Below are 13,285 nucleotides of genomic sequence, written 5' to 3'. Positions count from 1 at the left end.
CTCCGCAAAGAGAACTGCGGAGCCTGCACAAACTGTCTGAACCGCAAGACTGGCAAGCAGATCTGCAAGCTGCGCAAATGTGTACAGCTGAAGAAGAGACCCAACGAGTCGGAGGTGAGTGAGGTACATATATTGTCTGATATTATTGCATTAATTGTTTTTGGGAATAATGTACTAGTGTAGAAAACCTTTGTAGTTGGAGGGAAACCAATCCCAAAGACTGGTAATGGGACAGCTAATGTTGGACTCTTATTTAGGCTTTTTCAGCCAAATATCTAGTCAAATATTCGCTGTTATTTACCACCTATAACACATCACATTGTTCTGTTATACTCTGACAATCAGGGCTATTTCAGTAGAAACGGGATCAGTGGTTGTGGCTGTGTCGTGCCATACTCAAAATGCTTGAGCAGAATACTAGAAGAAAGCAGGGAGTGTATTTGTCCACCCCATGCTGCAGTACTTTCATGACAGACCCTTAGAGACATTAAAGAGTTCTTGTTTGAACTGTTCATTCAGACAAATAGCTTTAAGCCTTGCAGCTGCTGGTGCTACCATTGTCATTCCTTTGTCAAGCCCAGACCTGCTTCTTCTGAGGCTGGTTTTTGAAGGCTGCATGTGCCGTATATGCAAAGTGTACACTGTTACAGAATTGACCCAATGTACCACTTCCAATAGAAACTCATTTCCCAAACCCAAAGTTATACAATTGACTATTCTACTCTCCTCACGGCAACTCTCAGCTCCTGCTTGTGAACAATAACCAATATCATACAGAGCCAGACCTGCTGGGAATGCTTGTCCTGCCAACTCAAATATATTTATTGCACAGATTCATACAGTGATTTTCGGTAGATATCTCTCCCACACAATACAGACATCTTTGATATGAAAACAAAACTGGTATTTCTTCACATTCTGTTGATCTAGTTCATTCTTTTTTAAAAGTAGGCTCTATAAATTGCACCTTCAATATGTGTACTAACAACGTGAATCATTTTTTTATTATCCATTAGTCTATCGTTAGGAATGCAGGGAATGGAATGCTTTCTGTTTTTCTATGTTTGAAATATGTAGTAAAGCTTTCTTTAAGTTAGATATGGGTTTGTTTGTTGGACAAAACATCATGTAAGACATTTTAAGACATAAATCTATGAAATTATGATTGTGAAAAAGAAAAATTCTCACAATCTTCTGACAACTCATAGAGCAAATGATAAATAGATTAAACAAGAATATAGTCAGTCGGTGACTTACCTTGCCTTTTTCTAGATTTATCTTGACACACATGTTCTTAACCATGTGGATGTCTCAAACAGAACAGCAGTTCTATCATAAAGCAGTGTGTGAGGTTGGACCGACACCCTTTAGGTGTATTTAAAGGAGAGACCTGCATTTAACCATTTTTAACCAAGTTTAACCAAAACTTTTATTTACCCTCTAGACATAGTTAATGTAGTTAATAAATTGCTTGTTGTGCAAATGTGCTGATTAGATGAGTAACCTTCTACTCAGTCTGGTTTGAGATGTTGTTTTGTAAAAGTTTCATGTTCCACTTAAATATTCTCTTCAAGATAAACCGATGAAAAATTTTGACTGCGTTTTAACAGACTGAGTGGACGGCTGCGAGAGTATGACTGCTACCAAACAGCAGCAGTGGAGAATTCCTGCAGTTGCCTGGGCTTTGTCCTTTGACCTCTGAGGCCTCGAATGAGGGTGGGGGTTAACCTTAGGCATTTTCTATTTGTGTGTATGTGGGTGTGTGAAGAAAGAGAAAGACCGAATGTTTTTAAAGTGTGCAGTTGTGTGTTAATGGAAGTGTCCGCGTGTGTGTAGCTCTTTGTGTTTGTACGTGCATCAGCATCTTAAGCGGGGGGGATGGGCTGTAAAGTCAAGGAGGAGGCCAGGAAGGTGCAGCTAATGGTCAGCAGTACTGGAGGAGAAGCAGGAAAAGCCAGCTAGGCTTCTAAATTGTGATCAGAGGGGATACTTAGTGCTCCACTGTTTCTGTTATCACTGTTACCATAATAACCAACCATTTCACACAACATGATGACTCAACAGTGTCTCAGGTTTCTATGTAATGTCAAGAACTAAAAGTGCAAGAGCTGTCATATCATAATAATAGGGTTCTTACAGATTTTAAAAATATTTTTTGTGTTATATCATTGTATAACCATTTCCAAAGCAGAGCTATTGCCATGATAAATGATTTTTTAATCCCTCACTTTTTTGCAAAGAGCTTAGACTCTTTGAAGTGTGGGGAAAGAACATATAGACAATCACAAGACACCAAAATGCTAAAATATGATAATAATTGTGATATTCAAATATTTTTCATACTTGGTTGGAATCCATTTATTTTTTTTGTGAGCATTAATTCAGATTGAGGGTTTCTTATATCTGAGTGGTATTGATCAAGTAAATGCAAGGATCGTTAAACGAGATCTTGTCCATTAGTGTTTGGAGTGTAGCATTGCCTGGGTGATGTCCAAGTAGCTGCCTGACTCGCTGTTATCTTCAATTTGCAAAATGAGAACTTGCTGTGAAATAGTTTTAACTGTTGTTTTGACACATTTTCCCACTATGACAATAATTAAACAATTAGATATAGAAAACCTCTGCACGGCTCAGTATGTCAGAGCTGTAGAGGACCTTTGAAGACGTTGAAGTAAAGAGGTCAAGAGGAAAAGGTACAAGGTTTGTTTGAAACAGGAAATCGGGGCTTCCACCAGTGTAGTTGAAGCCTGTCATGTCCTGTCTACAAAGAGGTTTCTAAAATGAGACATGGGGGCTTCCTGCAAAATGAGAATAGCTGCAGGAAAGTACTTCGGTTTCAGATCATCAAAAAATAGTTGTCTTGCATACAAAGACAGACTCATAGGATTTTAACATCCTCTTAGATTATTGCACAACAAAGAGCTCCTCAAACTCACACACATTATAATAATAATCTAATTGATGTCATGATAACAGAATCATTTAACATGTGTGTATTCACTTTTGCAGTGGACATCACACTTTGACATTTTAGGATCATGTGTTTCTCATGTGACTTTGGCCACTGAAAGGGAAGCAGCCTTGTTTATGTGGGTTTCCTTATTGAAACTATTGTCATTTTCACAAGCTCTCTTGTTGTTGAGGGCTAATTAGACATTTACAGCCTCCATATTTCAAAACCCCCTGACCTCAGAAGGAACTTTACCCGTATTCACCCAAACCTTTTCTGCCCATTTCATCCTTCATTCTACACTGTCATTGTTATCATCGAGAGACACAGAAATGTTTGTTTCAAGTTCAGTTTTTGGGCAGATCCACTCCACCTTTGTTTACCCATCTTGTTTTTATTTGTCAAAAAGTGTGACTATGCTAGTTAAAGTACATCATTGTAACTCACATAAACAAATGCACACAATGCTGTGGTAGATCATATTGATAATATAGATAATAGATAGATAGATAGATAGATAGATAGATAGATAGATAGATAGATAGATAGATAGATAGATAGATAGATAGATAGATAGATAGATAGATAGATAGATAGATAGATAGATAGATAGATAGAATATTTTTGGTTTGTCAGGGGGTCTCTTGGTCAGTCGACCTTTTTGATCCAGCCCCACATTGGCCACAATTTACAAAGTGTTCCTGCACCCTTATTATAATACCCTTTACATGACCATGTTTTTTCACAAAGTGGCCTACGTCACCTCATCCTTGCTTGTGAATGACTGAGCCTTTTGAGGGTGCTCCTTTCATACTCATTCGTGATACCATTGCCTGTTACGAATGAACCTGTTTACCTGTGGAATGTTCCCAGTCTTTTGTTGCCCTGTCCCTATAACATGTTGCTGACATCAAAGTCTGAGTAAGCTTATGTTTACAAAAAAGCTATGAAGGTGATGAAGAAAAACATTAACTATTTTGTCTTTTCACTGTTTTCAGTTGTGTAGATGTTACTGTTCACGTTCTGCTTAATTTGTTTTTTGCAGAGCGTCTCAACTTTTTTTTAGAATCAGGGTTGTATTAGACCAACATAGAAGCTGTTGATCAGTTGCTGCTGTCACAAGTTGCTCTGTGTATATCAGATATGTAATCACTGTGTACATCTAACATGAGCAAAAAGGGACATAACCACATGTTCAGTTGGTACGTTTCACTTGATCTGTTTGTTCATGCAGTCATATTTTTTATTGATCTTAGATCCCAAACAATCTACAAGTGTAAAGGTCAGATATACAATATGCTTACGGTCAAGACTATTGGCCGTCACAGATCTTCATTTGTCGACTATTTCTATGGACAGTGATGAGTGTAGTGAGTTGGAGCATCAGGACATGTGTAGCTTTTCTCCATGAAAAGCTCTTAGCCAACTGTCTGTCCATCCATCAATCAATATCCCTCCCCCACAATCTCTCCATCCCTGCCCTCTGACCTCTCTATGGATGTAGCAGCTGATTCCCTTATTGCCTGGCAACCACCTCCGCCTGTGTAGCTCACTGTTGTTCACTGAGAATATGTGCAGCAGCTTTAACATCATGCTGAAGAGTATGTATGTGAAATGTGTTTCACTTATGAGCCTTCGCTTTCATGTAACCTTATATTACTTCATAGCCTGGTTGAGATTCCACACAGTCAGTGATGTGCTTAATATGTTGTACACTTTTCTTCCTGGTTACACCCCTTCAGACGGGTGGCTATAATTGGTTGTGTGTGGAATAGTGGACTGAGGTTAACAGAAGCATGTGCAGTATAAGGAGTAGGAAAGACTAGCTTGATTAATGGCACTAATTAGACTAATTAGTCTAATAGCAGGCAAACAACCCCAGCAACCCCATCTTCTTACAACATTTTTACTGCACTCTTATCAGAGCGGCTGTAATGAGCCTCCCTGAGTGTGTTTGAAAATCACGGTGAGCAGGTGAGGAAGTGTTTTCGACAGAAGTCTGCGGTTCTGAGACTGTGATCATTTATTAAATGTGAGTGGAAAAGAGCAACAGACAGGATGTTTATGAATGAACTGAGGTTGAATGAAGGAATGTACTTCAGGATTATGACATTGTCGAGCAGTAGATGGGATTTGGGTGTGTGATTATGCTCCGTCAGCGACTGCCAGGTGTCCACTGAAGTCTGAAAGAGGAAGGAAGGTTTGATTGATGAGAGGTGTGCTAGAAGATGATTCTTCTTCCTGATTCTAGAGTAGTTTCTTCGCAAAGACAATGTAGATATCTCAAACACACCTCCCTTGAGAGGTGGTGCCTGGCATTTAAATAGGAGTCAAATAAAGACATAACAGAGGATTTACTACTCCTCTACCAACACTGATATTATTCCTCATCCTACTCTAACAACTCCTTTTGCTTCGCTCTATAGCTTTGATACTGCTATCTCTATTCGTACAGTTGGAGATTAGAGAGTATCAACAAACAGTTACTCTATTACTGCTGACTTCACTAAAAAACTTCATCTGCTCATACGACTACTGCTTTAAGTACTGCACCGACTCCTAGCCACCTGTAATGAAGCACAATGAAGCCAAGCAGCCGCTCTCTCACTGTCCAGCTTACCAAAAACACGCCTGCGCTCACACATAAACACACACACTCAACCACTTATTCAGACACACGTGGCCCATGTGACGTCAGCAAAGGGGATTTCCCATGCCATACAAGAGTGTCAGACAGACTCTACAAATGCTGTGTCACTGTGTGGCTCCCTCTCTCCTTTCGATTCTCCCTCTGTTTCTGTGTCTCCGGCTGCCTCTCGCTGTCTGTCCATGTCGCCTCGATCCACCGCGTCTTCGCCAGCCCGCCTGAACCTTCGCTGACTCTGTCTCGTCTTCCGGCGATTCCTAATTCAGCAGTCCTTTTCACTCTCGCTTTGCTGTTTTTCATATCGGAACACTTGTCGCTGCACTATTTGTGTCTGCTAAACTTCCCATTTCACAAAAGCCGATCAGAGTTTTTTTTTTTCTTTCTTTTCTTTTTTTTTAGAGGGCTACGTTATGAAAAAAAATATAACAGACAGACAGTGGTACCCAGACGCTGATTTGGATATTTCCCTTTGGCTTTTGTGGTTCAGCTCAGTACTAAGGCAAGAATGTGCACTCATGTCTGGTGTTCAACCGGAGATGATCTTTCACACTCAGAATGTAAACATCATGAGCACGGGCTTCCAAAATATGCTCGGTATGTCATCTCGCACAAACTGTGTGTAAAGGAATTGCATTTCACCTGCAGCTTAGGTGGTGTCTGCACATGTACACTTTGCAGATCACTAATTTGTATTTGTGAGCATGATCAAGGCTGATGATTTGTGATCCTCTGACAACACGACAACTTCACTTGTAGCTTTAATGTGCACAGTGTCAGTGGAGCTGTGCCTTCCCTTGCTTTGAGTCAGCATGTTGGGGTTTGCTGTGTAATTGTGCATTTTGCCTGTTGGGGGGCAAGGAGGGGTTGTGTGGCTGCTTGAGAGGGTCTGTGTGTGACTCTTTGTGTGCGTGTGTGTGTGTGTTAGCGCGTGCACTGTGCAGTCCAGTCCGGTTATTGCAGGCAGCCCTGACACAGATGGTGCTTAGCGATACCACATACCAGAGGCATTGTTTAGGGAAGGCGAGTTCGAGGAGATAATTGACAGGCATAGAGAGGACCCATCCCCCCCACCCCACGACACACATACACCTCCCTACCACCTTCACTCTGTCTCTTTATGTCAGCCTCTCTTTTATGGTGCAGCACACACACACACACACACACACACACACACACACACACACACACGCAGACTCCTTGCAGACTCCTTCCCTTTTATTTTAACCTCCTCATTTTGGTAGCTCCAAATCCTCTCTTTCTCTCTCTCTCTCTCTCTCTCTCGCTCTCTCTCTCTCTGTCTCTCTCACTCTCCTTCAGTTTCACCCTAGCAGCAGAGCCCAGCCCGGCCTCTGATTGGTGGACAGACTGCCTTTGTGTGCTATCTCTAGCGTGACGTCTCTCCGGCGAGTGCTGCTTGTCTGTGTGTTTGTGTGCATGTGTACATTTGTTCATGAGTGTATATGTTTGAAGAGAGAGAGCGAGAGAGAGAAGGGGGGAGGGGGCGTTTGAGGGGGCTTTCACATCATGCATGCAGAAGGAGAAGAGAAAAAAAAAACCTGAGCGAGGGTGAGGAAGAAGTGATAGCGATCACAGGGTGCGTGCATGTGTGTATGAGCGCGTGTGTGTGTGTGCGGTAGACCTATTGGCATACTTGCATGGGAGAGAGAGAGAAAGAGAGAGAGGGAGGGGGTAGAGCAAGAGAGCAAGCGACAGAGAGAGAGAGAGAGCGTGCGTACGAGGGCTCATGTAAAACCAGATTAAAAACACAAGATGGCTTCCTGAATGGGCTGCTGGAACACAGACGAGAGAGAGAGAGAGAGACCGAGAAAGAAGAGTGGAGAGGTAGAGAGAGAGAAAGAGAGAGCAAGAGAGAGAGAAGAAAGGGATAGAGGTGAGGACGAGAGGGAGCCCGATCCTTCTGATGGGTATACGGCCAGCGGACGGAGGAGTACAAACCAAGGCAGCTCAGAGGCTTGGAGGGTAAATATTCATCACTCCAGACTATTTTAGGATTGATAGGTGGGTGTGAGGGGGAGGTAGAAGGAGGAGGTGAGGTTGGCGGGACTGGGGAACAGCTCGAGACAAAACACATCATTTAACATTGAGACAGCCAGGGCCATATAGACAAGGGGGACATGCTGTGCCAAATTAGAAAATACCATTGTTTTAAATCATGAGCACAGGTTCAGTTTCCATCTATTTCTTCTTACTCTCAGCAAAGCTCTCCACTGACACTTGTGCACATCTTGCCAATTTAAAAAAAAAAAAAAAAAAGGTTATGCAGACTTATCTCATGCATATATTAAGAAGGCTGCGCCAGGTCGGGATACAGACATTACATAATTCTATAATTGAAATTGAATCTGGCTTTGCTGTCTCTCATTCTCTGTCCCAGCAGTAGAGGGAAGTGCCGGCTCACTGTTTGAGCACAAATCAAAGAGATTTGTGTGCACGGCTGCTTTTTGATGATGGCCGAGGATGACAGGAATGATTAGGAGATTGTGTGTGAAAAAGCACGCATGGTGTAGTTGGTAGTCCTACTGTCCTTAATGACAAGTGTGTTTGAGCAGGCCCCTTGTCGCATTATTCTATTGATTGTTATTCTCTCCCCCTCCTATCTCTCCCTGTCTCCTTCTGGCTCCCCCCTCTCTTGTTTCATTGAAAGGTGGAATATTTTGAAGACAACAGTCAAGGCTGCTTGGGAGACCCGGAACTGGCAGCTGAGGTAAGAGAGGGCATGGGGTTTGTGTTTGTGTGCTGCTTATGTGTGTGTGTATCATTTATCATCTGTGTGTAATCTCCGTCCATGTAGTTTTGATTCACAGCTGTTGGTTCATCAGTGCTGTGAGGCTCCAGTGAGGTGTAATCGTTAGTCAACACAGCATCCAGTCGCTGTACTCGTTCTATGTGTCTGTTCGCATGTGTGTTTCTATACCCTGTTAATTTTTTAAATGTAGATTTATGTGTAGGTACATGTGTGAGTGGGTTTAACCCTCTAGACTTATTATGCAGAAAAAGATATGACTGCCACCGGTGTTTGGCTGGGATGTCATTTGACTATATGCCGCTGTCTCCAGCGAACACGCTAACACAGCCCATTAAAAGAGATATCTTGGCGAACTACACGTTATTAGATGCCTTCATGGGTCTGTCCTCCCATCCAAATCACCCTGCTTGGAGCCTGGCTGTATTAAATCAGCTACTTTGGCTTTATCTCCAAGCCGGGGTGAACTGAGCGCCTCAGTGATGAAGTGGCGGCGTCCTCAGTTTAAAGCGTCCCACGCTGCCCGCTGATTGGTGCCAGAGCCAGGCATGTGTAGATACAAGAGACCAGGGAGAGGAGGAGGGAGGAGGAGGAACCCTACGCGCTGGCTCAGGAGCCAGGGGGCCGTCCTTCTTCCCCTTGGTTCTGGAGTCAAATGAGGTAAAGGGAGTAAAAGTTAGTGGGTCACGCATGCGTACGCGTCTGATTGTCTGGCGTAGTAACCTGCGGCCGCTCGGAGCTGCTCATACAGCTTTGCCGAGTCGGAGCATGCTCGTTTTTATGTGTAAAGGAAGTTTGAGTGGCGACGCTTCATAGAGAGAGGATTTATTGAGCACCAAACAAGCTGTTGTCTCAGGTTTAAGGATCCTGTAATGTTGAAGAAAGAAAGCTTTGATTTGACTTGCTGTCAGAAGCAAAACATTTCAGTGTTGTAAGCCCAGGTGTGACTCGAGGATGTGTTGCCAGCAGATACATTCACCTGCGTCACCATGGTAATGTGAAATATAGGTTAGTCAGTCAGTTTCAAATGTCATGAATGGGTTTAACCGTAAATTACTACTTACATACTCTAGTTTACCTCTAAGCCTAATCTAATCCCCGACTATGGGTCTCTTATTCTATAAAGCATATACAGCCATCTGGTTTGAAGGAAAAAAAAACGCTGGAGTGTCTGTTAATGCGAAGCACTGCAGACTGTGTTTAACAAGTTTATATCATCTGCCTTTGTAGCTTTGTTGAGCTCATGTTCGTAAAAGTTTTGTGGTTTCTGTGCATGTCCTTTAGTAGAGAGTTTAACTTGTGAAGATCGTTATCCTTGTCAAACTTGTCCGTGGTAATACAAAGACAAACATCCAACAAGCTGAGGGCACTACTATTTTCAGGGCCAACACAACAGCTGAACAGAACAGAAAAACATTGTGTGACAGTAGACAATAGTTCAAAGGGCTTTCAATGGTTTATTCCAGTTTTACAACATAGTGCTTGTTTGGTAGTTTTCTTTGCTGTTCAGGAAGCAGAACTGAATCAAGAGTTTACCACAACAGTTCAGACTGACAGACTCCGCTCGCGTGATTTCTTTTCCACGCCCATAGACAGGATTTCCTCTTTATAAAACTGGTGAACACTGGTGGGAAAAAGAGTCAAAAGCAGAGTCGAGACTCTCAAACCACCGAGTGCGTGACAGCAGATGGAACGTGTGTTAATCACATGTTTAGCCTCCTGTGGAATCCCCGGCCTCGCTCGCAAAGGGTTAACACTGACCTAGTTTCCGTAGCAACACTGAATGTCTGATGACATCATTGCTATAATTTTAGCTCAGGTCCGGCATCCAAGGTTGGTCACATGACCAACTAGCCGGCACCACATGTGTATTTGTGTGTGTAGTAAGTGGTTTGGTATATAGTACACACTACAGGAAGCGGAGGGTTTGACATCACCTCTTCCATTCAGCATTGGCTTTCGATGTTTTTACTGCTCCGCAAGATTTCCACTCAGTCATTAAAGAACTGCAGCTCTGTTACCCATGGGCCTTGACATGCAACTCGTGATCCAGTGGTTGATTAAAATATGATTAAACTGTGAAATGCAGCCAACAATGACACCAGCAGTACACCTAACAGGAGTTTTGGTTCTCACAATGATCATTCTTTTGATTTTTAAGTGTTGTTGGCTTGTCTTGTGATGATGAATGAAGGACTCCTGTAATAGTCCCCATATAAAGGTACTGTTTTATAACAAAAGGTATTCTGAGATCTCTAAACGACTACACATTAAACAACTCCTCTTCTATACAGGAGATTTGTATGTATTTGAAGTTTTATTGTCAGTACTGTTTTTGTTTGTCTTGGATGCATCTTGGTGCTGTCATGGTGCTATACATCATTTGAATAGCTCTGCTGCAATATAAGATACCTAGCAATAGAGGGTACACAGCTAGGTCACCACTACCCTGTTGACCCCCCTTTTTTTAATGTGCTCCAATATTATATGTCAAATATCACATCTTGCCAAAAAAACACAGGTCTTGTTCCTGTGAAAGAGTGTGAAGAATCTATCCTACAATACTGGCAAAAATGATAACAAAGATTGTAGGTGACAGTGCTATATCTGTACAGAACCTTCCTTTAGACTGACAGAACAGATCAGATGAATTACACTCAAGGATGATCAAACATTTTCGGCAGTTAAGAAGGTGGCTGAATACACTCATCATTTTAACCTGGACCACAGCTCTGCATGCAAATCCAGGAAGAGGGTTACACTTCATGTATCTACAGTGAATCACTTCCTTTGATGGTTGAACTACAGCGATTTTATAACTCTAATACACCTGAGGGACTTAAAACATTAAACACAAACACAAAATTTCACGTGACACCATCAATTGCCTTGCCTGCGTGCCATCATTAATATATAGGGACTTAATAAGCTCTGCACTGTCATGTTTCGTCTCTAATTAATGACAATTAGCAGATGCTCATCTGGTCTGAGCGTCCTGCTACGCTGGTGATAGTCCTGCATGTTCTAGTGAACAAGGCTGGACTCAGCCCGCACTGAGTCCATGGCTGGATCGATAACCTGCATGGCACAAGGATCTATGGTTGCTCGCTCATTGGCATCGTTGGTGGTATATCTGTGTTTGATGTCGGAGGGATGTTGTCAGCCGCCTGGTGCCGCAGTTAATAAAAAATGAATGGAGAGAGAAGGGGGAGGAGCCCTCAGCTGTTGCTCAAGCTCTTTAACTCTCACCTCTCTGATGGCTGCTCTGCTGCTCCCACTGGGCAACGCAGCTTATACAATCCTGAATCCCACTGCTGCCCGACACTGCCAGGTTTTATGTAACACAGTGCCACAGCTGTGAGAGTTTTCATCACACACTATTGAAGCACATATCAAAATATTGATTTCTAAAAGAACTAAAGTATATTCTTGGGAATTAAGTGGAGGCTGTTTTCTCCAGAAAAGGTGGAGGATTGGACTGATTTTAGTGTAGGAGAAGGCATATAAGTGATGGTAGCTCCGAAACGCATCTTTTGCACTCAGTCATCAAAAAGTCACATTTAAAGGACAAACCATCATCCAGCCATCATAGCCATAGCCAGCCATTATAAATCTAGATGATTTAGTGGCTACATGCTTCATAGTGCATGGTCGAGTACTGGCCCTTTAAGCCCGGCTACGCCTGACTTGAACATATGGGAAGCTAATCTTAGCCCAAGTCCTGGGAGAGACAAGGCTGGCAACCAGCCACTGTGCAGGGCTGCTTTCTGTTTTTCTCTCTCAAGTCAAGCAGTTTCTGATTTAACTCCTTAATATTGTCTCCAAATACTCATCACATGAACATTCAGGCTGTGATGTGCTTCACCTGGGAAAAAAAGGTCTGCTATTCTGTTAATGATTACATCATTGTCCATGGTTCTGACTGCTCAGCTCTTTTTCATAACTTGGCACACATTAGCTTGGCAGGTAGTAGTACACAGTGTTCTTTTTATTGGCTTTGAACCATTTTCAACTTACTCACATCCATTTTCCCTCCTGTTGGTTGTCCACTCTCTTTGTCTCAGACACAAAATTAACTAACACATTTTATATATTGGTTACATTCCTCGCCTTCTTTTCATGTCCCAAACCTCAAGCACAAAGGGCTGCCTCTTAAAAACAGCACCCTCCTCCTCTTCCTCCTCATTATTTTTTAGCAGCTCCACCCTGCTCAACAGCCCCCCCCACCCATCACCACCTTTCCATTTTTTGCTCTCCTCCTCTCCTCCCCTCCAAACCACTCCTCCCTTTCTCTTTGTGAGGAGTGGTGGTGGTGGTGAGGGGGGCGGTAGGCCTTCCCCAGCTGGGCTGTTCGTGCCGACTTGCACGTGCCGAAAGTCAGGAGGTATGACTCAGACTGGATACCCTACACTCAGTACTATGATCTACACCAAAACACTCCCTGAGCCTAACACCATCCTGCCTGGTAGCTTTTCGGTGGTGGGGGCAGATGGCAGTGAAGGCAAAGACAAAGAGAGAAAAGCAGCCAAAGAGACAGATGCAAGGATGAATAGTAAGGTGATGCCTTAAATAAGAACAATATTTTGACAGTCTGTTACTCATTTTAAAGAGACAGATGGAAAAATAAACTTCATACAGATGGACAAAGGATATGTAGCCTTTTTTCATACCTTAATCAAAAGAATGAGAGCTTTGTGTCAGACACTAGTCTTATTTGTTTAACCAGGCAGAAAGACTTTGTGTTGCTTCTACTCTGTTAAATATGCACCCAGTGCAGTGCTGCAGCCTCTTGTCCTGCCCACCAATGAACCCAGTGACCCTCAGAGAACAATCCGATACTGTATGCATACTCGCATGTATGTGTGCGGTGGAAAAAATCATTAGAGTGTGCCTCTGCATTTGTTGCCAGTGCGTGCCTTTGCAG

The 13,285-nt window shown here is 42.8% G+C and overlaps 1 protein-coding gene across 1 annotated transcript in view; it reads left to right on the top strand.

The window, feature by feature from the left end:
• Positions 1-7,253: 7,253 nt before the first annotated feature.
• Positions 7,254-13,285, top strand: part of tet3 (tet methylcytosine dioxygenase 3) — a 33,807-nt gene continuing 27,775 nt past the window's right edge. The window contains exons 1-2 of the mRNA XM_037097874.1: positions 7,254-7,577; positions 8,263-8,322. Coding sequence (XP_036953769.1) covers positions 7,380-7,577; positions 8,263-8,322 — 258 coding nt within the window. The 5' untranslated portion in view covers positions 7,254-7,379. The remainder of the gene's footprint in view (positions 7,578-8,262; positions 8,323-13,285) is intronic.

This window comes from Acanthopagrus latus, chromosome 5 (genome assembly GCF_904848185.1).
Source record: "Acanthopagrus latus isolate v.2019 chromosome 5, fAcaLat1.1, whole genome shotgun sequence".
Lineage (NCBI taxonomy): Eukaryota > Metazoa > Chordata > Actinopteri > Spariformes > Sparidae > Acanthopagrus > Acanthopagrus latus.
Note: the sequence above shows the minus strand (reverse complement) of the source record. Positions and strands in the feature narration are given on the sequence as shown.